Source organism: Balaenoptera musculus, chromosome 7 (genome assembly GCF_009873245.2).
Source record: "Balaenoptera musculus isolate JJ_BM4_2016_0621 chromosome 7, mBalMus1.pri.v3, whole genome shotgun sequence".
NCBI classification, from domain to species: Eukaryota; Metazoa; Chordata; class Mammalia; order Artiodactyla; family Balaenopteridae; genus Balaenoptera; species Balaenoptera musculus.
Window position 1 is genome coordinate 325431 of NC_045791.1, and position 25936 is coordinate 351366.

At 37.6% G+C, this 25936-nt stretch overlaps 1 protein-coding gene across 5 annotated transcripts in view; it reads left to right on the forward strand.

Moving 5' to 3' along the window:
• Window positions 1-25936, forward strand: part of PTPN4 (protein tyrosine phosphatase non-receptor type 4) — a 172917-nt gene that overhangs the window by 14937 nt on the left and 132044 nt on the right. For all 5 annotated transcript variants that reach the window (XR_005020639.1, XM_036858281.1, XM_036858284.1 and 2 more), the window contains exon 2: window positions 15893-16047. Coding sequence is in view for 4 of the 5 variants with exons in the window: in XM_036858281.1 (XP_036714176.1) it covers window positions 15910-16047 (138 nt within the window). In the remaining variant the exon portion in view is untranslated. The remainder of the gene's footprint in view (window positions 1-15892; window positions 16048-25936) is intronic.

Genomic DNA, 25936 nt, shown 5'->3' on the forward strand with positions numbered 1-25936 from the left:
TCAGTGATGTCATTTCTTCTTGCAAACATTCTATAAATTTTTTGTTCATTTATCTGGTAGAGTCTTAATTTTTTTTCTTACTAATTTATAATATTGTAGACATTAACTGATTTTTCTGTGAGCACAGTAGCTTGCTTGTGCCATATTCTAAGCTTTTTGTATGTAGCATATCGATCGGAAATGCTGCAAGTCGAACACCCATGTGTCACTACTTGTAGTGTAACGGAGGTGACTATGTTCCTTTGCTCAAAGTCCTGTGTTAGAGTGAAAACTAAGGTTTTCACCATGGCCACCAAGGCCCACATGACTTGTGGCTCCTGCTCTCTCTCTGACCACTCTCCTTACCGACTTCTCTCAGGGTACACTGGCCTCTTTGCTGTTCCGGGAACAGGCCTGGTGTGCTCCATGTCACGTCTTCGTGCTCTTCTTCCCTCTGTCTGAACACCTTTCTAGGCACGGGCTCCAGGCCGAGCATCCTTATGGCTCACTCTTTCACTTCCTTTCAAGTCTGCCAGAAAGTGAACTTCTCAGTCATGCCTGCTCTGAATACCCCATCTATCTAAACTTGCTCCCTGCCCCACATTCCCTGCTCACTACTTTGTAACATATATGTCATTTTTTCCCTTTCCTCATTAGAATGGAAGCTCCATAAGGGCAGGAGCTTTTTATCTTGTTTTATTTGTTGATATAGTCATGTTGCTTTTCTCTGTCTGGCACATTATGGAACATTCAGTAGATAATTTGAACAAGGGAAGGGTTAGGGGAAAGTAAAGAGGAACATTAATTGTCTAACATGTATAGACACTCCATTTGAGGCTTTTATTTTTTATAACTTTCACAAATTTTTATTGATGAAATCAAAATATAGTAATTGAATATAATATTTTGTTGTATTGGTCTAGTAATGAGAAGAATATAATCATAAATGGGATAATGTTTCCCTTAAGTAGGGTTCAAAGTTAGCATCCCCTCTCATCAGATCATTTGAGAATGTTCATCTGTAAAAACCATTCTTAACTTGTGACCCCAAAGCAGACAGTGAGCAGGTTCGGCCTGTGGGCCATAGTTTGCTGGTCCCTGGACTATGCGACTTTTGCCCAAATTAATGCAAACTCCTCCTCAGTATGGTCCCAAATATCTTTCCACTTACAATTGTTGCTGTTCCTCTGATGAATTGTTTTCCATCTAACTGGATTACTGTTGTTTCTTAGATTTCTCTGGTTTCTGAGGCTTTTAATAATACTCTGTTTTAATTCTGGTGTAACTAGAATATTTTAATAAAAACATAATATGCGTTTCCAAATTTTTTCCTAAAGTCAGTTTTGACTATTTAGAGGCAGTAATGGTGATGATAATATGGCTCACAGTTATTAGATACTTTTAAGTGTCAGGTACTGTGCTAAAGGCTTCTCATGTATTATCTCATTTCACCTCATAGCAACTCGTTTTATAGACGAGGTAACTGAGGCACAGAGCGGCTTAGCAACTATCCAAGGTCATAAAGGTAGTAAGAATTTGAGCCTGAAAACAGTCTGATTTCTGAGCCCACAGTCTTACCTATTAAGCAGTATTCCCATGTGTACTAATAGTTTGTATTTTTATAGTCTTGGCCCCTTTGCAGAGTGCCTTCTCTTTTAATCTAACTTTATTTGTGAAAGACTGATAATCAGTTCTTTACAACCAAAACAAGGATCCATGAGAACATGAGGTAATAAATAGGATTGGATGGTATTATGAGGAGATGTAAAGTCAGTAGCTTTCCCACTGTTTACGCTTTACCCCAATTAAGAGGTATCTTTTATATCATGCTCTTGATAGCTTCTCTTTTACACTATTCTGTTAAAAAACATAGGTGTTTGATCCACTAATTTGATTTCATAGCCAATGAGTTTCAAATTATAGTTTGAAACATTTCATTAAACAGTTAGATGCTATAAACTCTATTGTTTGTGTTCAGTTACAAAGAAAATTCTGCTTATGTGAAACAGTTGCTTTCTAAAGGAAGGATAAAAACTCTAGAGGCCAGCTTTCTTTCTCCCTTTTTCTTCCTTCCTTCCTTCCTTCCTTCCTTCCTTCCTTCCTTCCTTCCTTCCTTCCTTCCTTTCTTTCTTTTCTTTCTTTCTTTCTCTTTCTTTCTTTCCTTTCTTCCTTTCTTTCTTTTTTTCTTTCCTTCCCGTCTAAAAATGCTCTACACTAGACCCCTAACTAGTAAGAAAATAGTTTTTGCTGAATAAGAGGGGAACACCAAAGCCCAAAAGATGATACCACATATACTACATGGCTGGCCCTTTTTAGAGAAGAAGAAAACAATTTGCATTGGCTGTTGGTACTTATGAAGGATTGACTTTATTTTTGGAGTCTCCTATAGAAGAGACTAGATCAGAAATTTAGAAAGTGAAGAGGGAAAGAACTAACGGCTGCTGAAGTTGTTTCTAGTACTTAGGCAATGAGCTACAGACAGGAGAGACAGTAGTTCTTTGACTCACCAGGACAGTTTGTTTATATCTTTTTTTAGTATACTGTTTCACTGAGTTATTTAAAGTCTCTTTCCCAACTAGACTGTGAGCTCATTGAGGGCAGAGAGCTAGATGTATATATATTTATATCTCTAGCATCTAGTGTTGTGTCTAGTAACTAGGAGCTGCTGACATGTTTACATGAGTAAACAGGTGTATTGAAGGCCCAGGATTAGGGAACTCTTTAGAGGCCTTAGTGGGTTAGGTGTCTCTCTCTCTCTCTCTCTCTCACTCACTCTCACTCACACACAGTACTTTCAATGCTATAATGTATAAATAGGAAATAATTAAATGTAAAATATTAAGTAACAAAAAAGGAAAAGCCTCAGGTAAATAAATTTGATGCAAGAAATGGTTCAGATTAGTTCTGTGTTTATAGTTCACAATGAATATGGTATTTATTTTGGCATGGTAATTCAGCATTCTTAGAGGTCAGTAGCAGTTGAGTAAAGGGTATCAGGACATTTGGAAAATGCTGCCTGTATATCAGCGCATCAGCATGCATGTCCAGTGCTCATGTCTCAGGTGATTGGTTTGTACATGATTAACTGGGATACTTTTTTGCTGTACTATACCATTTGTTAAATAAGAAGCTTCTTGTTTAAGTTATTGTATAATAACTACTATGCAAATGTGTTTGGTATATTAAATATATAGAGAGAAACTTTAGATCAAAACTATTGCTACATTTGATTTTTTTTTTTTTCCTTCTACAGGGTAACAGTGTTCTAGCTCATAGTATTTGTTTATTTATTTAGGCTGCACTGGGTCTTAGTTGCGGCATGTGGGATCTTAGTTGTGGCATGCGGGCTTTTAGTTGCACATGTGTGCAGGATCTAGTTTCCTGACCAGGGATCGAACCCAGGCCCCCTGCATTGGGAGCATGGAGTCTTACCCACTGGACCACTAGGGAAGTCCTTATAGCTCATAGTTTTAACAGTACTGTCCTAAGAGAATCTGGCCTATTCAGTGTTATATTGCCAAGTTTAGTTCAGAGGGCTGAGGGAGCTTTCACTGGATAAGTGTTATAGCAGTAAGCTAAGTTACTCAGTCCAGTACTTACAATACCAACATTTTAATTTATAGTTACATCCAGAGCATCATATAAGAAATTAAGATTGTAGCAAAGCATATGGTTCATTGGAGAACATCCCATACAAAATGATAATGGTAAGGGATTGTCAATTATACTGAAAACTTTTTGTGAGTGGTTAATTGCTTCATAATTTTGGATAACAAAGGTTTTGTTTTTATCTGCTTCTTTTAAGTGTGAAAACAGAATTTGAAAGGAATTTCTTTTTACTCTTTCCTCACAACTTTTTATTTTGAAAAATTTCAAGCTTACAGAAAAGTAGCAAGAATAGTATATTGAACACCTGTGTACCCTTCATATAGATTCACCAATTGCCAACATTTTGCTACTTTGCTTTATCTCTCTCTGTGTTTATATGTTAAAAATTTCTGAGCTATTTGAAGGTTGCAGACATCATGATCATAACACTTTACCTCTAAATGCTTCAGCATGCAAACATGCATCTTCTAGAAATAAACACATTCTCCTGCATAACCACATGATCACACTCAGGGGATTTAACATTGACACAGTACTATAATCTGAAATACATTCCATGTTCAAATTTCTCCAGTTGTCCAAACAAGTCCCATAGATTTAGATACAGATATAGATATGACTTTTTTTTTTCTGATTCATGATTGTATCAACGACTACACGTTGCATTGCGTTGTTACGTCTCTTTTAATCTACAGTGCTTCTCCAGCCTTATTCTAATCTCCTCTTTCTTCTCCCTTTTTCCTCATCCCCCTCACATTTTTGAAGAATCCAGGCCAGTTGTTTTGTAGAGTGTCCCTCAATTTGGATTTGTCTGATTGTTTTAATTTATTTTTTTCATAATCAGATTCAGGTTAAACATTTTTGGCAGGAATATTACATCGGAGTTGTGTTCTCAATGTGTAACATCATGGTGCCTATGACAGTAGTTTTGGTGAGGTTAAATATGATCATTTGGTTAAGGTGGGATTTGACGGATTTCTCCATTGTAGGGATACCTTTCCCCCTTTGTAATTAAGTAATCAGTGGAAAAATACTTTTGAGATTATGTGTGTATCTTGTTCCTCAATAAACTTTCACCCAGTGATTTTAGCATTCATTGATGATTCTTGCCTAAATCAGTTATGGTAGTTGTAAAATGGCAATTTTCTATTTGTGTTATTCTACATTTATCATTTGACATTATTCTACAAAGAAGAGTTTTCCCTTCCCTGACTTAAAAAAATTAGTATCAGTTTAGACCTATGGATTTTTGTTTTATTCAGGGTATTATCTGTTCTTGTTACTATTTATTTTAGAACTTAAGTTGTCTCATTTAACTGGTGGGAGCCCCTTTTAACTGCCTCTCATGTTTTTTTATTTGTTCCCATCAGATTTTGAGGACTTCTTTACTTACCGGCACAAGAGATTTAGCCTGACCTTGTATCTTCTCTGCCCCAGCTCTGGAATCAGCCTTTTCTCCCAAGAAGTCCTGGTTTCTTTTAGTGTGTAGTAGTATGTAGGGCATTATGTATGTTCAGTGTTATTGGACTATTGCTTCTAGGTTCTAATAGTGGACAGAGATAGCAAATATATATAAATTTTAGTTTTTTTTGAAAAATATTTTATTTGAAGTATAACTGGTTTACAATATTGTGTTAGTTTCAGGCATACAGCATAGTGATTTGGTATATTTGCAGATTATACTCCATTATAGGTTATTACAAGATAATGAGTATAATTCTCTGTGCTATACAGTATATCCTTGTTGCTTATCTGTTTATATACAGTAGTTGGTATCTCTTAATCCCATATCCCTCATCACTGAGTATATTAGCTGTGGGTTTGTCATAAATAGCCTTTATTATGTTGAGGTATGTTCCCTCTATACCAACTTAGATTAGTTTCTATCATGAATGGATGTTGAATTTTGTCATATGCTCTTTCTGCGTCTGTTGAGATGATCATGTGATTTTTTTCCCATGTCGTGTATTACATTGTTTAATTTGTAGATATTGAACCATCCTTGCATCCCTGGAATGAGTCCCACTTGATCATGGTGTGTGATCCTTTTTATGTATTGTTGATTTCGGTTTGCTAATATTTTGTTAAGGATTTTTGCATCTGTATTCACCAGAGATATTGACCTGTAGTTTTCTTTTTTCGTAGTGTCTTTGTCTGGATTTGTTATTAGGGTAATGGTATCCTCATGGAATGAATTTGGGAGGGAGTATTCCCTCCACTTCAGTTTTTTGGAATATTTTGAGATGGATAGTTATTAGCTGTTCTTATATGTTTGGTAGAATTTCTCTGTGAAGCCATTCAGTCCTGGACTTTTGTTTGCTGGGAGTTTTTAAATTACTAATTCAGTTTCACTACTAGTGATTGGTATGTTTGGATTGGTTCAGTCTTGGAAGATTGTATGTTTCTAGAAATTTATTCATTTCTTCTAGGTTGTCCAATTTGTTGGCATGTAAATGTTTGTAGTATTTTCTTATGGTTTTTTTGTATCTCTGTGAGATCAGTTGTAATTTTTCCTCTTTCATTTCTTATTTTATTTAGGCTCTCTTTTCTTGATGAGCCTGGCTAAAGGCTTATCAATTTTGTTTTTCTTTTCAAAAATTCAGCTCTTGGTTTCATTGATGTTTTCTATTGTTTTTTGTTTTGGTCTCCATTTATTTATTTCCTGTGATCTTTATTATTTCCTTCCTTCTGTTGTCTTTCGACTTTGTTCTTTTTCTAATTCCTTTAAATGGTAAGTTAGGTTGTTTGAGATTTTTTGTTTTGTTTCTTGAGGTAGGCCTGTATTGCTCTAAACTTCCTTCTTAGAACTGCTTTTGCTGTGTCCCATAGATTTTCGAAAGTTGTGTTTTTATTTTAATTTGTCTCCAAATATTTTCTGGTTTCCTCTTTCACTTCTTCATTGACCCAGTGGTTTTTTAGTAGCATTTGTTTAGTGTCCACGTGTTTGTGTTTCCCCATTTTCCCGCCCTGTAATTGGTTTGTAGTTTCATACCCTTTTGGTCGGAAAAAATGCATGCTATAATTTCTGTCCTCTTAAATTTGTTGAGACTTGTTTTGTGGCCTAGCATGTGATCTATCCTGGAGAATGTTCCATGTGCACTTGAAAATAATGTATATTCTGCTGTTTTCAGATGGAATGTCCTATAGATACCTATTAAGTCCAACTGGTCTAATGTGTCATTTAAGACCACTGTTTCTTTACTGATTTTCTGTCTGGATGATCTGTCCATTGATGCAAGTTGGGTGTTAAAGTCCCCTACTGTTATTGTATTATTGTCAATTTCTCCCTGTATGTCTGTTAATATTTGCTTTATACATTTAGGTGCTCTTATGTCAGTGCATATATGTTAATGAATGTTATATTCTCCTGTGTTGATTTCTTTATCGTTATATAATGCCCTTCTTCATCTTTTGTTATAGACTGTTTTAAAGTCTAGTTTTGCCAGCTTTCTTTTCATTTCCATTTGCTTGGAATACCTTTTCCCATCTCCTCACTTTCAGTCGTTAGCTCTGAAGTGAGTCTCTTGTAAGCAGCATATAGATGGGTCATTTTAATCTAATCAGCCACCTCATGTCTTTTGATTGGAGCTATTTATTTATTTATTTATTTATTTATTTTTGGCTATGTTGGGTCTTCGTTGCTGAGTGCAGGCTTTCTCTAGTTGCTGCGAGTAGGGGCTACTCTTTGTTGCAGTGCGTGGGCTTCTCATGGCAGTGGCTTCTCGTTGCGGAGCATGGGCTCTAGGTGCGTGGGCTTCAGTAGTTGTGGCATGTGGGCTCAGTAGTTGTGGCTCACAGGCTCTAGAGTGCAGGCTCAGTAGTTGTGGCGCATGGGCTTCGTTGCTCTACAGCATGTGGGATCTTCCTGGACCAGGGCTCGAACCCGTGTCCCCTGCATTGGCAGGCGGATTCTTAACCACCGTGTGACCAGGGAAGCCCTTGATTGGAGCTTTATTCCATTGACATTTAAAGTGATTATTGATCAGTAAGTACTTACTGACATTTTTTTACTTGTTTTCTGCCTGTCCTTGTAGTTATTCTCTGTTCTTCTTTTAGTTTCTTCCCTTGAGATTCAGTGATTTTATTTAGTGGTATACTTGTGTTCCTTTCACTGTTTTTCTGTATCTGTCGTAGGTTTTTGAATTATGGTTACCATGGGGTTCATATATGTTGACCTATAACTATATCTACTTGTTTTAAACTGATAGTCATTTAAATTCAAACACATTCTAGAAGATCTCCATTTTTTACTCCTTTTCCCCACATTTTGTGTTTTTTGATGTCATATTTTACATCTTCATGTTTATCCCTCAACGGTTCATTGTAGTTATGGTTGATTTTATAATTTTTGTCTTTTAATTTTCATATAGCTTATTTAAGTGCTTGATCCACAACCTTTACTAAATATTCGGCTTTTCTAGTGGGGTTTCTCCTTTCCTATAAATTCTTCTTGTTGTAGCCTTTTCTTTTCTACTTAGAGAAGGCCCTTTACCACTTCTTTTAGGGTCAGTTTAGTATTGATGAGTTCTTTTAGTTTTTGCTTGTCTGAGAAGTTTCTCTATTCTTCAATTCTGAATGATAATCTGGCTGAGTAGAGTATCCTAAGTGGTAGGTTTTCCCCTTTCTGCACTTTAAATATATCATATCATGCTACTCCCTTTTGGCCCGCAAAATTTCTGCAGAAAAATCAGCTTATAACCTTATGGGGGTTCCCTTGTATGTGACTCTCTGTTTTTTTCTTGCTGCGTTTAGAATTCTCTCTTTATCTTTAACTTTTGCCATTTTACTACGATGTGTCTTGGTATGGGTCTCTTTGGGTTTATCTTGTTTGAGACTCTGCTTCCTGTACCTGGTTATCTGTTTCCTTCTTCAGATTCAGGAATTTTTCAACCATAATTTCATCAAATATTTTTCAACCCCTTTTTTCTCTCTTCTCCTTTGGGACCCCTATAATGTGAATAGTATATGCTTGATGTTATTTTAGAGGTCCCTTAAACTGCCCTCATTTTTTAAAAGATTGTTTTTGTTTTTGCTATTCTGATTGGGTGATTTCCATTATTCTATCTTTCAGAATGCTTATGCATTCTTCTGTATCACCCAGTCTGCTGTTAATTCCTCGAGTGGGTTTTTCATTTCATTTATTGTATTCTTCAGCTCTGATTCTTCTTTATATATTCTAGTTTCTTGTAAAATTTCTCACTGTCTTCATTTGTTCTTTTCAGGCAGCATTTTTGCTATGAATGCTTTGAACTCTTTATCTGGTAAGTTATTTCTCTCTCTTTCATTAGGTTTTTTTTACAGGGTTTTTTTTTTTCTTATTCTTTCATTTGAAACAAATTTCTCTGTCTTCTCGTTTTGGTTAACTTTGTCTATGAAATCAGGTGAAACACATTATCTGTCACAGTCTTGAAGGAGTAGACTTGTGTGGGAGTGTCCCTATACAGGCTGCAGACACTCAGTGGCTTTGGTAGGAGAACTGGATCTGAAGTGAGCACGGGTCACACCTCAGGGTGGACTCGCAGCTGTCACCTTGGAAGGAGGTGGGGCTGGAGATCGAGGTGCTGGAGCTAGAGCCAGGTTTGAGCCAGAGCTTCTGTGCTCAGTGGTTGTCACCACCCTGTTTGGCACGGGGTTGGCTCCCAACATGCTGGAGCAGAAGCCCTGAAGTTTGGGTGCAAGGTGGTTCTGTTCCCTTTCAGTGTGAGCTCTCTCCCCTCTCAGCAGTGGCACGTTCACCCCAGAGGGGAACAGCCCTGGAGCAAGAGGGGCTGGTGCAGGCCAGGGCTGTGCCAGGGTGGTCCCAGTGTGCCAGTCAGAGCTCAAGACAGTTCCCCGTCTGATGTCCCTGTTACTAGCAGCAGTGGCTGCTCCCCCCCATTCAGATGCAGTGTCGTGTGCAAGCCACTCTGTCCCCTGCTGGGAGTGCACTGCCCTTAGCAGTGGCAGCCCTCACACTACTGCTGGAGCTGGAGGGGCTGGAGCGGGTGCTTGGTGTGGGTTGGGGCATGCCCTGGCTGGTCAAGAGAAGCTTTCTGGAGCCCTGGGTGGTTTCAGTCTTCTTCCTCCACCTTGTTCCCAGGAGTCAGTAAGCATGTGTGTGCTCTTCACAAATGGAGTCTCTATTTCTTACAAACCTCCTGTAAGTCCCACTGGTTTTCACACCAGCTAAGTGGTGTTGGACCCCAGGGTTGGAGTGCCCAATGTGTGGTTCAAATAGCTCACTCCTCAGGGAGGATCTCCAAGCCTATAATCTCTCTCTTCTGTGTCCCCTCCTAGGGTTGTGGGTCCTAACCTGATTGCTTCTCCTCCACGGGATATTTTAGTTGTGGCATGCAGGCTCTTTTAGTTGTGGCATGCAAACTCTTAGTTGTGGCATTTGGGATCTAGTTCCCTGACCAGGGATTGAGCCTGGGGCCCCTGCCTTGGGAGCGCAGAGCCTTAGCCACTAGACCAGTAGGGAAGTCCTTCAATTGACTTATCTTCAAGTTTGCTAACTCTTTATTATATTAGCTCAAATCTGTTAAGCCTTTCTATTTTAAATTTCAGTTATTATACTTTTTAATTACAGAATTCTGAATTGCTTGTTTAAAAAGTAATTTCTGTGTTTTTATTTATATTCTCCATTTGGTGTGATATTGTTCTCAGCTTTCCTTTGGTTCTGTAGTTGTGGTTTATTTTATTTAACATATTTATAACCCTTGATTTTTGTTGAGTAAGTTCATTGTGTGAGCTTCCTCAGGGACAGTTTCTATTGAACTCCCTTTTTTTTCTCTCTTTCTCTCCTGTATGTGGGTCATTCTATCGTGCTTTTTTCTTTGTTTTGTATTTACATTTTTGGAATTTTGCATGTTGAATTCTGTACTTTTAAAATAATGTTTTATCAACTCTAGAAATCGCATTCCTTCCTCCCTGGTCTTTTATTGTTGCTCTTTTTGTTTTTGTTACTGTTTGTTTATTTAGTGTTGCTTTGATTATTTAGTTTGTTTAGTGGTCTTCCTGAACTAATTTTATAAGATCTGTATGTCATTGTGTTGCTGCACTGTTTTTCCTCAGTTAACTTAGTAGTCAGCTAATGAATGGACAGATTTTCTTACATACCGTGAACCACTAAGTTTTCCAACCTTTGCTGACGTGGTTTTCAAGGCTTTACAGCCCTGCTTTAGCCTTCACATCTTGTTTTTGCAGAGCTTCAAGGTTATCAAAAAGTGAGAGATTAGGGCTTTTTCAGCTCTTTCCTGGGCATGTGCATAGTTCTCACAGGCTGGTGGCCTTCTGGATTCCCAGGCATCTGTTGGAGCTTCCCAAAACCCTTTGTGAACATCCCACTCCCCCAGTTTTGGGGGTTTGTTTTTGGTCATCCTCTTTTTCATCCCAGCTGTACTTAGATCAGTGCCTGGCACAGACAACAAATTTTTGTTGAATGACTGGATGAATATATGAATGAATATACTGGTAATCTACTTAGAAATTATTCCTGGTGTTTTTTAATGGAAAAGATATTTTTCACATACATGAGTGTAAAACTCAGTTTATTCTTCTAAGTTTTTTTCTTTTTTCAAGAAATTTTTTTAAAATTTAGAGATTACTTAAATGCTGGAGTGGGTGTGGAGAAAAGGGAACCCTCTTACACTGTTGGTGGGAATGTAAATTGGTGCAGCCACTATGGAGAACAGTATGGAGGTTCCTTAAAAAACTAAAAATAGAATTACCATATGATCCAGCAGTTGCACTCCTGGGCATATATCTGGAGAAAACTGTAATTTGAAAAGATATATGCACCCTAGTGTTCATAGCAGCGCTATTTACCATAGCCAAGACATGGAAGCAACCTAAGTGTCCATCGACAGATGAATGGATAAAGAAGTGGTATATATATACACAATGGAATATTACTCAGCCATAAAAAAGAATGAAATATTGCCATTTGTAGCAACATGGATGGACCTAGAGATTATCATACAAAGTGAAGTAAGTCAGAGAAACACAAATAATATATCACTCATATTTGGAGTCTAAAAATATAATACAAATCAACTTATTTACAAAATAGAAACAGCCTCACAGACATAGAAAACTAACTTATGGTTACCAAAGGGGAAGGTGGGGGAGGAATAGATTAGGAGTTTGAGATCAGCAGATACAAACTAATATATATAGGATAGATAAACAACAAGGATTTACTGTATAGCACAGGGAACTATATTTAGTATCTTGAAATAACCTATAGTGGAAAAGAATCTGAAGCTGTACACTTGAAACTAATACATTACTATAAATCAACTGTAGATAAATAAAATTTTTAAAAATTTAAAGATTACTATTTGATGAATTTAGTTTTTCCTCAGTGGTTAGAGGTTAACATCAAACCAAATAATCAAATAAAATTATTTAAAGCTCTCAGTTAGCAGGGTCTAAATTAAAAAGGTTTTATTGTAAATAATAGGATACCGACATCTTGTGACAATCCATATTTGAGAGTATTAAATATTTAGAACAGATAGTGCATTTCTGTAATAGGGCTGAGCAATGCAGATTTCTCCATTCTTTTAAAGTTCATTTACAGCTTAAGACAACACACATTTATTTTCTCCTGGTTTTTGTGGGTTAGGTGTATGAGCACAGCTTGGCTGGAGCTGACAAAGTTGCAAGCTAGGTGTTGACTGGACTGCGGCAGCTTGGGAAGTTGAGGTCTTCAGTCCCTTGTTGACTGTCAGCCCACAGAGGCCCTGTGCTTCCTTGCCACATGGCCCTGTCACGGGCCCTCTTGCTGCATGACAGATAATGTCTTTAAAGCCTGCAGCAGAATTCCTTTCACTTCAGGAAGGGCCTAGTCTTCGTTTTAAGGGCTTTCACTTGGTTAAGTCTGAGTTCTGATCTATATTATTTTCTTTTTATCTCTAAAGAACTTCTTTTAACATATCTTGCAAAGGTCCACTGGCAACAGATTCCCTCTGTTTTTAAACTTTTGTTTGAGAAAGTATTCATCTTTCTCTTTTGAAAGATAATGTTGCAGGGTGCAGAATTGTAAGTTGAGGGCTTTTTTCCTGAGCATTTTAAGTATCTCACCCCACTCTCTTCTTTCTTGCTTAGTTAAGAAGTCAGATGTAATTCTTATATTTGCTCCTCTATAGCTAAGGTGTTTTTTCCTCTGTCTTGTTTATCTTTGATTTTCTGTAGTTTTAAAGGATATGGCTAAGTATAGGGTTTTTGGTCTTGGGTTTGGTTCTTATGGGGGTTTTGTTTGTGTTTTTTTTCTCTCTTCTTGCTGTTGGTGGGAATGTAAATTGGTGCAGCCACTATGGAGAACAGTGTGGAGGTCCCTTAAAGAACTAAAAATAGAACTACCATATGATCCAGCAGTCCCACTCCTGGGCATATATCTATGCCCAATGTATCTGTTGGTGGCTGCACCAATTTACATTCTTCTTACACGTATGTTACATCATTTGTATTTGTCCCACAGTCCTTGGGTATTCTGTTTTGTTTTTTTCAGTCTTTGTTCTTTTTGCTTTTGGTTTTTGGGGATTTTATTGATACATCCTCTAGCTCATAGAGTCTGTCTACTAATAAGCCCATGAAAGGCATTTTTCATATGTGTTGCAGTGTTTTTTACCTGTAATGTTCCTTTTTAGTTCTTTCTTAGGATTTTCTTCTCTTTGCTTGCATTGCCCATCTATTCTTGCATTCTGCCTATTATAGCCTTTAGCATATTATTAATCATAGTTGTTTTAAATTCCCTGTGTGGTCATTCCAACACACCTTCCTGTCTGGTTCCGATGCTTGCCCTGTTTCTTCACATTGTGTTTTTTTTCCCCTTTTGGTATACCTTATAAAATTTTCTCGATAGGCAGACATTATATATATTGGTAAGAGGAACTTCAGTAAATAGGCCTTTAGTAATGGGGGGGAAAGGAAGCATTCTGTAGTCTTGTGGTTAGGTTTCAGTATTTTAGTGAGCGTAGGCCTCTGGGCTATGAACTACACAAGGATTTCTCGGTTTTTTTCTCTCCCCTTATAGGGGGGCAGGATGGCTAGTGTGGGCTGGACTTGGGTATTTCCCTTCTCCCTCTAGAAGGCTGGAGTCAGCTGGAATTTAGTACTGTCCTTGCCCCAGGTCAGTTAGGTTTTGGTTAACTCGTTTCTCCTGAGAACAGCCCTTGTTAAGAAGAACAGAGTGCTCTGGTGTACAGTTGACCCTTGGACAACCTGGGGGTTCAGGGTGGTGACCCCGCACAGAGTTGAAAAATCATGTAGAGTCGTCCCACGGGATCCATGGGGGATTGGTTTCAAGACGTACTGCAGATAGCAAAATCCACCAATGCTCAGTCTCATAATCAGTCCTCTTTATCCATGGATTGAACCAACTGTGAATCATGCAGTGCTGTATCTATTGAAAAGAATCCACGTATAAGTGGACCCGTGCAGTTCAAACCTGTGTTGTTAAGGGTCAGCTGTATTTCATAATGGTCTTGTGTCCACCCCCTCCACCATCCCGCCCCTTGTGGGAAGCTCGGGTATTTTTCTCTGATATTTACTGTGGGAATCTGACGGAGCTCCTGGAGGTCAGTCTCACAATATTGTGTGAGTCCTGCTATGGCTGGCCCCCTGGAGTTTTTCAAAAACTCTTGGAATTGTCCACATTGAGCTTCCAGCAAGTCATCAGTTGGATTCAGACTTTCCTACTCATGTGCTGGTTTCCGTGGCAGTTTCAAGTAGAGACTTGAAGTCTCTACTCCCATAAGCTGTGACTCTTTCTCTTCACCTGTCTCTCCAGTCTTTGGGACAGCAGTTTTCCCTGTGTCCTCTCTTATGAATCCAAGAAGGGTTGCTGATTTTCCAGTCTGTTCTGCTTTTTTTACTTGTTAGGATGGAGTGGGGACTTCCTGAGCTCTTTACATGTGGAACTGGAAACTGCCAATCTCTGTCTTTTAATTGGTGAATTTTACTTGGCTAGCCCCTCTCTGTCAGCATGCCAAAGCTATTTTCCTCTATACAATTTTTATACGTATGTAACATTGACGTTTACTTTTAGCTTGAATCCTTTTGACGTGAACAGTATGTCAACTGCAGTTACTGAATACCATGTATTTGAATTGCTGTTTTTTTTATTATTAATTTTTACTTATTAAATTTCTTAGTACTTACTGCTTACTTATATTTTAAAATTCTATACAGTTGTGTTTGTAGTGTAGTTTGTTTCCTTTATCCAGTTGTCTTTTATTATTTTTATTTTTTAAAAAATATTTATTTATTTGTTTGCGTCGGGTCTTAGTTGCGGCGGGCGGGCTCCTTAGTTGCGGCAGGCGGGCTCCTTGGTTGTGGCATGCGAACTCTTAGTTGTGGTATGCATGTGGGATCTAGTTCCTGGACCAGGGATCGAACCAAGGCCACCTGCATTGAGAGCGTGGAGTCTTAACCACTGTGCCACTAGGAGAGTCCCCCAGTTGTCTTTTAGAGGGAAGTTTTATGGATTTTAAACTTTGAATTTTTGAATGTCTGAAAATGACTGTAACTTTATTCTTTCACATGAATGCTAATTTGGGGGGAACATAATTCTGTTTCAAATAATTTTCTTTCAGAACTTCAAAGCTACATCTTCATTGTCTTCTAACGTCAATTGTTGCTGAAAATGATGTGATACCCGTTTTTTTTTTTTTTATAGGCAGTCTTTGTTCCCTCTTAGGTTAAAAAATTGAGAAACAAAGATCTGTAGTCTTAAGTTTTCTATTTTGTTTTTGTTTTCCTAAGAGTAGTTCTATTAGAATTAGTTTTCATTTGAGGTTAGTTAAAATGAAAGGGTATTGTTATATTAAAAAAAAAAAAATCCCAACTAATAAACTCCCATGTTTCCCCCAAATCTTAAGCTTGAATAAAAGGAAAGGCCCTTGAGAGGTGAATAACCTTCCCTCCTGTTGCCATTCTCCAGTGTCTTTTTAATGCTTGCATCAATGAGTAATGCCCGGCTTCCTGAGGTAGCATATTTTCCTTCCTCCTTTTTGGCTGCTCCTAAATTTATATATTTTGAATTGGAATATGGCTACCTCAGCAATTTGTGTATTGTCTTCTTAAGGGACAGTTCAAAACAAAGCTCCTCTTCCAGGCAATTGTAATTTTAGTTTACATGATGAACTATATATGATATTTTCTTTTATGCCTACAATTCCTATCCAGGTGTTTCAAAATTTGTAACTGCTTTTTACCTAAGGTTAATTGAAAAATATGTAATAACTTTGTACCTTTTTATATAAATAATCTGTATCTTCAGCTGTCCCTTTATTTAGTTAATTTCTTTTTTTCAACTTAGACCTCGTGTGGACAGTAATGACCTCACGTTTCCGATTGCCTGCTGGCAGAACCTACAATGTACGAGCATCAGAGTTGGCCCGAGATAGACTGCATACAGAGGTGGTTTGCAACATCCTTCTTCTGGATAACACTGTACAGGCTTTCAAAGTTAATGTAAGTATTTTACGTCTTTTTTAATTTTAATAATCTGGTTATAAATCTGAATTTAGATTAAATTTTAAAACTAAAATTGTTTAATCGTAATGCAGTTTGAAAAGCCTTCTTCAAAGAGGAAAGTCTTGTTAGTTTGGTTTTGTAACTATCAAATACACGTTCTAATTCAAGGTCTTTTAAGGGGTTGACAGACCAGCAGCGCATTATTAGTGGAGCAGGTCAATAGTATGTAGGTGGTTTTTATAAATGTGCTTGAGGGTGTGGGAAAGGAACTTTGTTCTCATAAATAATTTATACATTCCCATCGTGATCTTATTCTACTGTCTGTGAAGAAAATTTCTGCTAAACAAAGATAAATAGCAGCCCTGATCTTATCTGAGCCTTATCTGAAACATTTATTCAACAAATGGTTGTTCATCCTACCTGTGTCCAGCTTTATTTGCTCAACATTGTGGGTTTCACCTGTGTGGTGTGTTAGCAGTAGTTGGTTCATTTTCATTGCTGTGTAGTACTCTCTTGTATGAGTACACCACAGTTTACTTATCCATTTATTTATCTCCATTTATTTGTCCAGTTTATCGTTTGTATATATTTGGATTGTTTCCACCCTGGGCTCTTATCAGTAATGTTGCTGTGGACATGTCTTGATATATGCAAAGGCATTCCTCTTTTTTATTTAAATGATCCACACCTACAGAAAGGGGAGAGACTAGTGTCGTGAATACCCACCTACCCTTTTCGTAGATTGACCTGTTGTTAACATTTTGCTCATTTCCTTTATCTTTCTTTTTCTCTGTGTGTGTTTTCTGACCCTTCTGAAAGTAGGTGGTACACTTCACCTGTGTTTCAGCAGCCTCAGAATCTCATAAATTACAGCTATATCATTATCACACCCCAAAATTTAATATTATGAAAATAATAGTATCTAATATATAGTCCATACTGAAACTGGAATTCCTCATTCCTCATTTCCACATCTCCAGGATAACACCTTCATCTGTTTCCTGCTGTGTTACGCAGGTATTTCTAGACTTTGAAATCTTTAAGTAGTATAAAATATTGATCTTCTGAAATCCTGCCTTTTGTGACAACATGGATGGACCTTGGCATCATGCTAAGTGAAATAAGTCAGACAGAGAAAGACAAATACAGTATGATTTCACTCATATGTGGAATCTAGAAAAGCTGAACTCAGAATGGTGGTTGGCAGGGGCCGAGGGATGGGGAAAATGGGGAGATGTTGGTCTAAGGGGACAAACTTCCAGTTACAAGATGAATAAGTTCTGGGAGCTAATGTACAGCATGGTGACTAATGGCAACAGTACTGTGTTCTATACTTGAAAGTTGCTAAGAGAATAAAATCTTAAATGTTCTCACAACACATTATGTTTATGCTGTATTTCCCATCTAGCATAATTTTCCTGTTGGGCACTTTAGTTGATAATAGTATTGTATTTTTCAATGTGGAAATCAACGTGCTATTTAATTAGTCTTATAGGAAGACATATATTTAGCGCATTTATTTTATTTTTGTTTATATTTAGACCTTTTAATATATATTATATTGATATATTTATTGATTTTTAAAAATGATTTATTATTTATTTATTTAATTTATTTTTGGCTGTGTCGGGTCTTAGTTGCTGGCACACGGGATCTTTGTTGAGGCATGTGGGATCTTTTATTGCGGTGCACGGGCTTCTCTCTAGTTGTGGCATGAGGGTTTTCTCTTCTCTAGTTGTGGCCCATGCGCCTCTGTAGTTATGGTGCGCAGGTTCCAGAGTGCCTGGGCTCTGTAGTTTGTGGCATGCGGGCTCTCTAGTTGAGGTGCGAGAGCTCAGTAGTTGAGGTGCGCAGGCTTAGTTGCCCTGTGGCATGTGGGATCTTAGTTCCCTGACCAGGGATCGAACCTGTGTCCCCTGCATTGTAAGGAGGATTCTTTACCACTGGACCACCAGGGAAGTCCCAATATATTTAAATATCAGTTCTAATTGAGTTGAGTTTATTACTAGAAACTTTCTCTACCATTATTTTAGGATATCAGAAAACTTAAGAGGAACAATATGAGATATTGACTGTTGGATATGTAGTATGTTTATTCCTCTGAGTGTCAGGGCTGGAATCATTCAGAGTGTCTGAGTTGGTTTGCACTTTTGTTACAGATGCTGATTATTTTAATCTACATGAATGGTTCCCTAGTTATGTAGCTTACAGCCTGTGCCAGCGGTTCATGATAGCCTGCAAACTAGTAGGGGAGCTTGAACCTCTGCTAGTTATTCTCTCATGTCCATTAAGTACCTTTAAGTCTCAGAAATCCCCATTGTTGGCAGCTGCTAGGCTCACCAGCATCTCTGTTCACCAGGAAGGAGAACCACTTAGTTTCCTTTGGAGGCTACCGACGAATGATTTGTAACGTCTTAGCTGTTGCAGGCATTGCTTTCCCTAAAAGATTTCTGTACCACAGATCAAATATTCATTGTTGCCAAAGCCTGCTTTTTTTCCATCTGGTGTTTATCTCATCAAAGTTTTTCCTTTATATTTTCCTGAGAGAAAATGTGGTACTAAAGGAGTTGATACAACTTCATGAGTTTTTTTCTCTTTCTCTTTCTCTGTTGTGGACATAGGAGTGAGGTAAGCCCATAAGTGTTGCTTCAGCTTCAAGTTCTGTTTACATAGTCATTCTTTTTACTGTAGCCAGCCTATGGAATTGTCTCCCTCATGCCCTAAATTCATCATCAATTCACCAAAAACTTGTTTCCATTAATACTTTAAAATGTATGGTATCTGTACTACATGGATTGATTTCACCAACCTATGAGGATTTTTTGCCTAAATTTTGTTTTTATTTTTACTTTGGTACACCTGTATAGCAGTAGGCTGTGTGATAAGGAAGAGTTCTGTAAAACCAACCTGTTCCAGTTATTAGGACTGCATAAGAAATTACCCCCAAACTTAGTGGCATATTTATTATCCTCAGGGATTCTGTGAGTCACAGATCCAACAGGGATGATTTATACCTGCTGCATTTGTTGGGCCTCAGCTGGAAGACTCAAAGCTGGAGGCTAAAATCATTTGAAGGCTTACTCAGCTTGTATGACTGATACCTGAGACCTTCGCTGGGGCTTGAACACCTGTGTGTGACCTCTCTGTGTGCCCTGAGCTTCTTCATAGCACAGTGGCTGCCTTCTAAAAGTGAGCATCTCAGAGAGAGCACCAGGCTCTAGTCATATTACCGTTTCTCATCTGGCCTTGAAAGTCACATAATGTCACCTCCACCATATTCTGTTTGTCAAGGCTGTCACAGAGCCACACTTGGGATCAAGGAAAGGGAAATAGACTGTCTCTTGATGGAAAGTGGCAAGGTTCTAAAAGATCACGTGGAATGGGAAATATTGCTGTAGACTCTTTTGGGAAGGTATAGTCTGCCAACGTGTCCCCCTGGTGGAGGCTTCCATGTTACCACAGCCTCTCCACTTAGCTGTACCTGTGTTCTGCTTTTGTATAGACTTAGGAATGTGCTCCCAGGACTCTCCCTTGCTACTTGAAGGATGGCTGACTTACTAGAGGGCGGAGATGAGAGGGAGTTGAATGTTTACTCTCTGCCTTTTGTGTCATTTAAATTGCTCTATGCTTCTGGGCTTTATATATTTATTTTATATGTGAATGTGTATGTATAAAATTGACATACATAGAGTTATATTTGGAAAAACTGAAATAATATTCAAAATGTATGATCATTTATTCAGCACATGTGATTCAGTGCACAATTCTGAGGCACTTCATAGGTAGCAGTATTTAAAGACAAAACGAAACTTATGCAGTGAGGATTTTTGTTTGTTTACTTTCATTTTTGTCCACATTGCATTTTCCCTCAGTTTTCTTTTTGTTCTCTTTGTATCTCTTATGTACTCAATAAAGAATAACTGATAACTTTTCTTATTGAAGTACAATTGATTTATAATATTGTGTTGTTTCTGGTGTACAGCATAGTGATTCTTTTTTTTTTGGTAGATTATATTCCATTATAGGTCATTACAAGATATTGGGTATAATTCCCTATGCTATACAGTAAATCCTTGTTGCTTATCTGTTCTGTGTATAGTAGTTTGTATCTGTTAATCCCATACCCCTAATTTGTTCCTCCCCTTTGGTAATCATATGTTTGTTTTCTATGTCTGTGAGTCTGTTTCTGTTTTGCATATACATTCATTTGTATTATTTTTTAGATTGCACAGATGAGTGATACCATATAGCATTTGTCTTTCTCTGACTTACTTCACTTGGTATGATAATCCCTAGGTCCATCCACGTTGCTGCAAATGGCATTATTTCATTCTTTTTTGTGGCTGAGTGGTATTCCATTGTATATATGTACCACATCCTCTTTATCCATTTATCTGTTGGTGGGCACTTGGGTGGCTTCTTTGTCTTGGCTGTTGTAAATAGTGCTGCTATGAACATTGGGGTGCATGTATCTTTTCGAATTAGTGTTTTTGTTTTTTCCAGATATATACCGAGGAGTGGAATTGTTGGATCATATGGCAATTCTGTTTTTAGTTTTTAAGGGATCTCACCAATTTACATTCCCACCAACAGTATATGAGGGTTCCTTTTTCTCACACCCTCTACAACATTTGTTATTTGTAGGCTTTTTGATGATGGCCATTCTGACAGTTGTGAGGTGATACCTCATTGTGGTTTTGATTTGCGTTTCTCTAATAAATAGCGATATTGAGCATCTTTTCATGTGCCAATTAGTCATGTGTATGTCTTCTTTGGAAAAATGTCTATTCATGTCTTCTGCCCATTTTTTGATTGGATTGTTTTGTGGTATTGAGTTATACGAGCTGTTTGTATATTTTGGATATTAACCCCTTTTCAGTCGTATCATTTGCAAATATTTTTTCCCATTCCATAAGTTGTCTTTTTGTTTTGTTGATAGTTTCCTTTGCTGTGCAAAAGCTTTTAAGTTTAATTAGATCCCATCTGTTTATTTTTGCTTTTATTTCTTTTGCCATGGGAGACTGAGCTAAGAAAATATTGCTACAATTTACATCAACGAGTGTTTCGCCTGTGTCCTCTTCTGGAAATTTTATGGTGTTGTGTCTGGCATTTAGGTCTTTAAAGTGTTTTGAGTTTATTTTTGTGTGTGGTGTGAGGAAATGTTCTAAATTTATTGTTTTATGTGTAGCTGTCCAGCTCCCAGCACCACTCACTGGGGCAGCACCAGACAGTTGAAGAGACTACCTTTCTCCATTGTATTATGTTCTTTCCTCCTTTGCTGTAGATTAATTGACCCTAGGTACATGGACTTGTTTCTGGGCTCTCTAATGGATAATTTTTTAAAATGATACCAGTACTTAAGTTGTTAGTGAAAGATGCAATAAATCATAGTTTTTTTCCCCTTGAAATAAAATGAAATTCAATTAATAATATTCTAGTTATGTTATAGCTTGGGTTGATGAATATTTAGTTGGCTGAACCTCACCTTGTTTTCATCTGGTAAAGTATTTGTTAACCAAATCTGTAGTACAAACTGGATTATAGAGTTGGGGTTAGCAGGTGGATGCTGATTGAAATGGGAAGCAAAAGGAGTATAAGGATGATGGATTTACCTAAACGGAACTTACTTGGAATCATTTGACAGTCATATTTGTAAAGGAGGATAGGGTTTGGGGAATTTTTTCCTGGTTATTGTTCCACTGTCTTTGTTTTTCACATGAGAAGATAAGTTTAGAGTCATTAGGTTACTTGCCAAGTTGGTAGCAGAGCCAGTAATGTGTGTGTGTATGTGAGAAGGTCTGTTTGGACCTCTTATTTTCAACTCTTACCATTTTATTAAGTATTATTTCTAGCCCTACTTACATTTGATTGCTTTATTTTTTGGCCACACTGCGCGGCACGTGGGATCTTAGTTCCCTGACGAGGGATGAAACCTGTGCCCCCTGCAATGGAAGTGCGGGGTCTTAACCACTGGACCGCCAGGGAAGTCCCTAAATTTGATCTCTTAATTCCTTTAAAAATGCTATCATTTACACATCATCCAGATTCCCTAAGAAATTTTTTGTTTTTACATTTATTGGTTTATTCATGTACACAGTTTAAAATAATTGTTCTATAAAGTGTCACAACAAAAACTAACAGAACCCTAAACCTACCCTGTTGCCCTGCATTTGACACATTTAGTTTTTCTCTCATATTTATTACCATGGTTCTAAAAAATATGCTTACAGTATGTCTGGTTTTGTCTGGTTTGTTTTTTGTTGTTTGTATTACGTATTGACTTTGGAGGATGAGACTTTACCTCTCCTTCCCCTCCATACACACATACTTCCTCTCTGTCATCCTTTCAATAAACAAAGTAGTTATATAGTAATATTTGGTTAGTTCAGAATGTCTTTTCCCTAGAGGGAAATCCTTCAGTCATCTGGCTGGAGCTTGTGGAGCCCTGACTGGGACTTCTTAGAGCTGAGGGAGAGAAGGGGACTAGGGAGGTCTCAGCTCTTCCGTAGGTAGACTTCCATTTATCATGTGGATTTCCCCTGTTTTCAGCTCAGTGAAAATTAATCAACTGTCCCTGATGTCTCTGAGTCCGGATTATCACTGGCTTATTTTCTTCAGAGTGACTCTGTAGTTCTTGCATGATTGGCAGAGGGACGGGGAGTGAGAGCTGGTCATGAAGAGCAGTCTCAGACTCGCTCTGAGTGCTGCCCTCTCAGCATTGTCGTGGATCTTAAGCACACATTTGTGTCCAGTCTGCCTCGTTTATTAGCCTTGAAGTCTCTCAGATTGACTTGCAACATCTACTCTGAAGGAGAATTTACTGTTTACGAAGGTGTTTTGAGGAAAATCAGATGTTAAAATGGAAGTGGGCATATTTAGTGCAAAAAGATGTGATAATTGGCCAATTGTCGTAGTGTTTGAAAATTCCAAGATTGTAGTATGTGATAGATTATTAAATCTTTTCTCTATTTTGAATTTTTTTTCCTAAACTGTATCATGTTAAGCATGAGAAAAGTATCAATGAGATTTATAATTGTGCACAAAGTTACCATATTTCTTGGTTTATTCTTTGATTGTTTTTGTTTTTATCAGGCATGTTTAGTTCTTAGGTCTTAATATCATATTTGTCATGCATAAGTCTTTACTGATGAAGACATTTACTTCTATTGAAAGATTTCCTAGGCAGTTATCCAATGATGAATTTATAAGTTTTTATTTTGAAGATTTACTGGTCCTGTGATTATACACAAGTTGCTCTACCTTACTGTATTGCAGACTCATTTGTTAGGAAAGAACACCTGTCTTGCATAGGATGTTTAGAATTAAATGAGAGTATTTTGATGTGTTGTTTATGTGTCTGACTCACACATTTAGAAAGGTTGATTCTTCTTTGCTTTATTGCTTGTGATCCAGTCGACCTATTCTCTAGTTCCAGAAATGTTTTCTTGGAAGAATATCATTATTAAAATTTCACAAAACAGCGGTCTCCTAATTGGCTTTATGTGAATATGTGATATTCTTACCTGTGTACTGTTGCACATGTACAGTTTCCAAAACGCAGTTTGTTTCTGGCATATTGATTAAAAATACATGTACACGGGAATTCCCTGGTGGTCCAGTGGTTAGGACTGTGCTATCACTGCCCAGGGCCCGAGCTCAATCCCTGGTCAGGGAATTAGGATCCTGCAAGCTGCACAGCATGGCCAAAAACAATAAAAATAAATAAGAATAAAAATACATGTACATGGAAATTGTAAAAATCCAAGTTTATTCTTAAAGTGTAAAGAGGAGGGACTTCCCTGACGGTCCAGTGGTTAAGACTTCTAATGCAGGGGCTGCAGGTTCGATCCCTGGTTGGGGAACTAAGATCCCACATGCCTCGTGGCCAAAAAATCCAAAACATAAAGCAGAAGCAATATTGTAACAAATTCAATAAAGACTTTAAAAATGGTCCATGTCAAAAAAAACTTAAAAAAAAAAAAAGTAAAGAGGAAACAGTTGTCAAATATTACATTTTTGAGGACTTCGCTGGCGGTGCAGTGGTTAAGAATCCGCCTGCCAATGCAGGGGACACGGGTTCGAGCCCTGGTCTGGGAAGATCCCACATGCTGCGGAGCAGCTAAGCCCGTGCGCCACAACTGCTGAGCCTGCGCTCTAGAGCCCGCGTGCCACAACTACTGAGCCCGCGTGCCACAACTACTGACGCCCGTGCACCTAGAGCCCAGGCTCTGCAACAAGAGAAGCCACTGCAATGAGAAGCCTGTGCACCACAACGAAGAGTAGCCCCTGCTTGCCGCAACTAGAGAAAGCCCGCTGCCCGCAGCAACGAAGACCCAGCGCAGCCAAAAATAAATAAATAAATAAATAAATTTAAAAATATATTACATTTTTGAGAATTAGGTATTTTTTATCTTGGTACTAGTACAGTAAATTAAGTTGTCATTGTTCATTTACTTTATTTAATGACAACAATTATTTAGTGCCTCATATATATTATGGGAAAAAGTTTCAGAAAATAGCTGTAAGCCATTAAAATTTTGATAAATATGATGGATTCTATTTAGAAAGATTCTGTAGCTTAGTGTCCCCTACTCTAGAAATTATGTATAGTTTTTTTGTTTATTTATTATAATATGTATAATACATGTTATACACTGTGGTGCACAGATCTTTACTCTACAACTCAATGAATGTTTATCTATGTATACATCTGTGGAACGACCACCAGATTAAGCTATTGAATACTTCACTCACCAAGAAAGATTCTCTTGTGCTCTCTAAGTATTTCTTACTCCATTTTATCTCCTTTATTAGCTTTTCTTGATTAACCTTTTAATGTCATACTTTTAGTGATTACCTTAGAAATTGCAAAATGTGTCATGACTTACAAAAGTCTGCCTTTATTTAGTACAGTTGACTGTTGACCATAGTGTAGAAGCTCTGGACTGTTATCTTCCTCTAAATAGCATTGAATTTTATTCTGGCAGCCAGTTAAATTGCTAATGGACCACTTTGATCCTGTGGAGACTTAGTTTTAGCTGTTGTTAAATAAGATAAGTCTGTTGAACATAACAGATTTGAAATGTGTGGTTCCACTTATACGTGGGTATTTTTCAGTGAATACATACTTCAGTGAATACATACATATTTTTCAGTGAATACATACACAATCCACATTTGGTTGAAACTGCAGATGCGGAACCGTGGATATGTAGGCTGACCACAAAGTTACACACAGATTTTCAACTGCATGGAGGGTCAGCACTCCTAACCCCCAGGTTGTTCAAGGGTCAGCTGTACTTCTACCATGTTCCCCTCCAAATGCAGAAACCTTAAAGCAGTTTAAATCCATTTACCTGCCTCCTACTTTTTTGCTATTGTTCTTATGTATTTTTGCCATCCTCCTCATATGTTATAAACCCTACGAGACATTGTTATTATTGCTTTAAATAGTTAACAGTCTATTATATTTCCCTTTATATTTAAACTTTTTGCAGCTCTTCATTTCTTATATATCCATGCTTCCATCTAGAATCTTTTCCCTTCATCCGAAAGAACCTCTTTTATTATTTTCTGAAATAGAGTCTGTTAATACAGTCTTTCAACTTTTTGTTTGTCTGAAAATGTATTTACTTACTCCTTATTTTGGAGGATATTTTTCCTGGGTATAGAATTCTACATTGATTTTTTTCTTTGTAGTTTAAAGATGTTGTTTCATTGACTTTCTCTTGAGGAGCTATCTTGAGAACTCATTTTTCATTCTTATTGTTCTTGAGCAGGACAAGAGATATGTCCTTTCTTCCTCTGTTTTTGAGTTTTTTCTCTATTTTTGATTCTAGTGTCTTGTCTGTAATATACCTAGATATGGTTTTGCGTTTATCTTGCT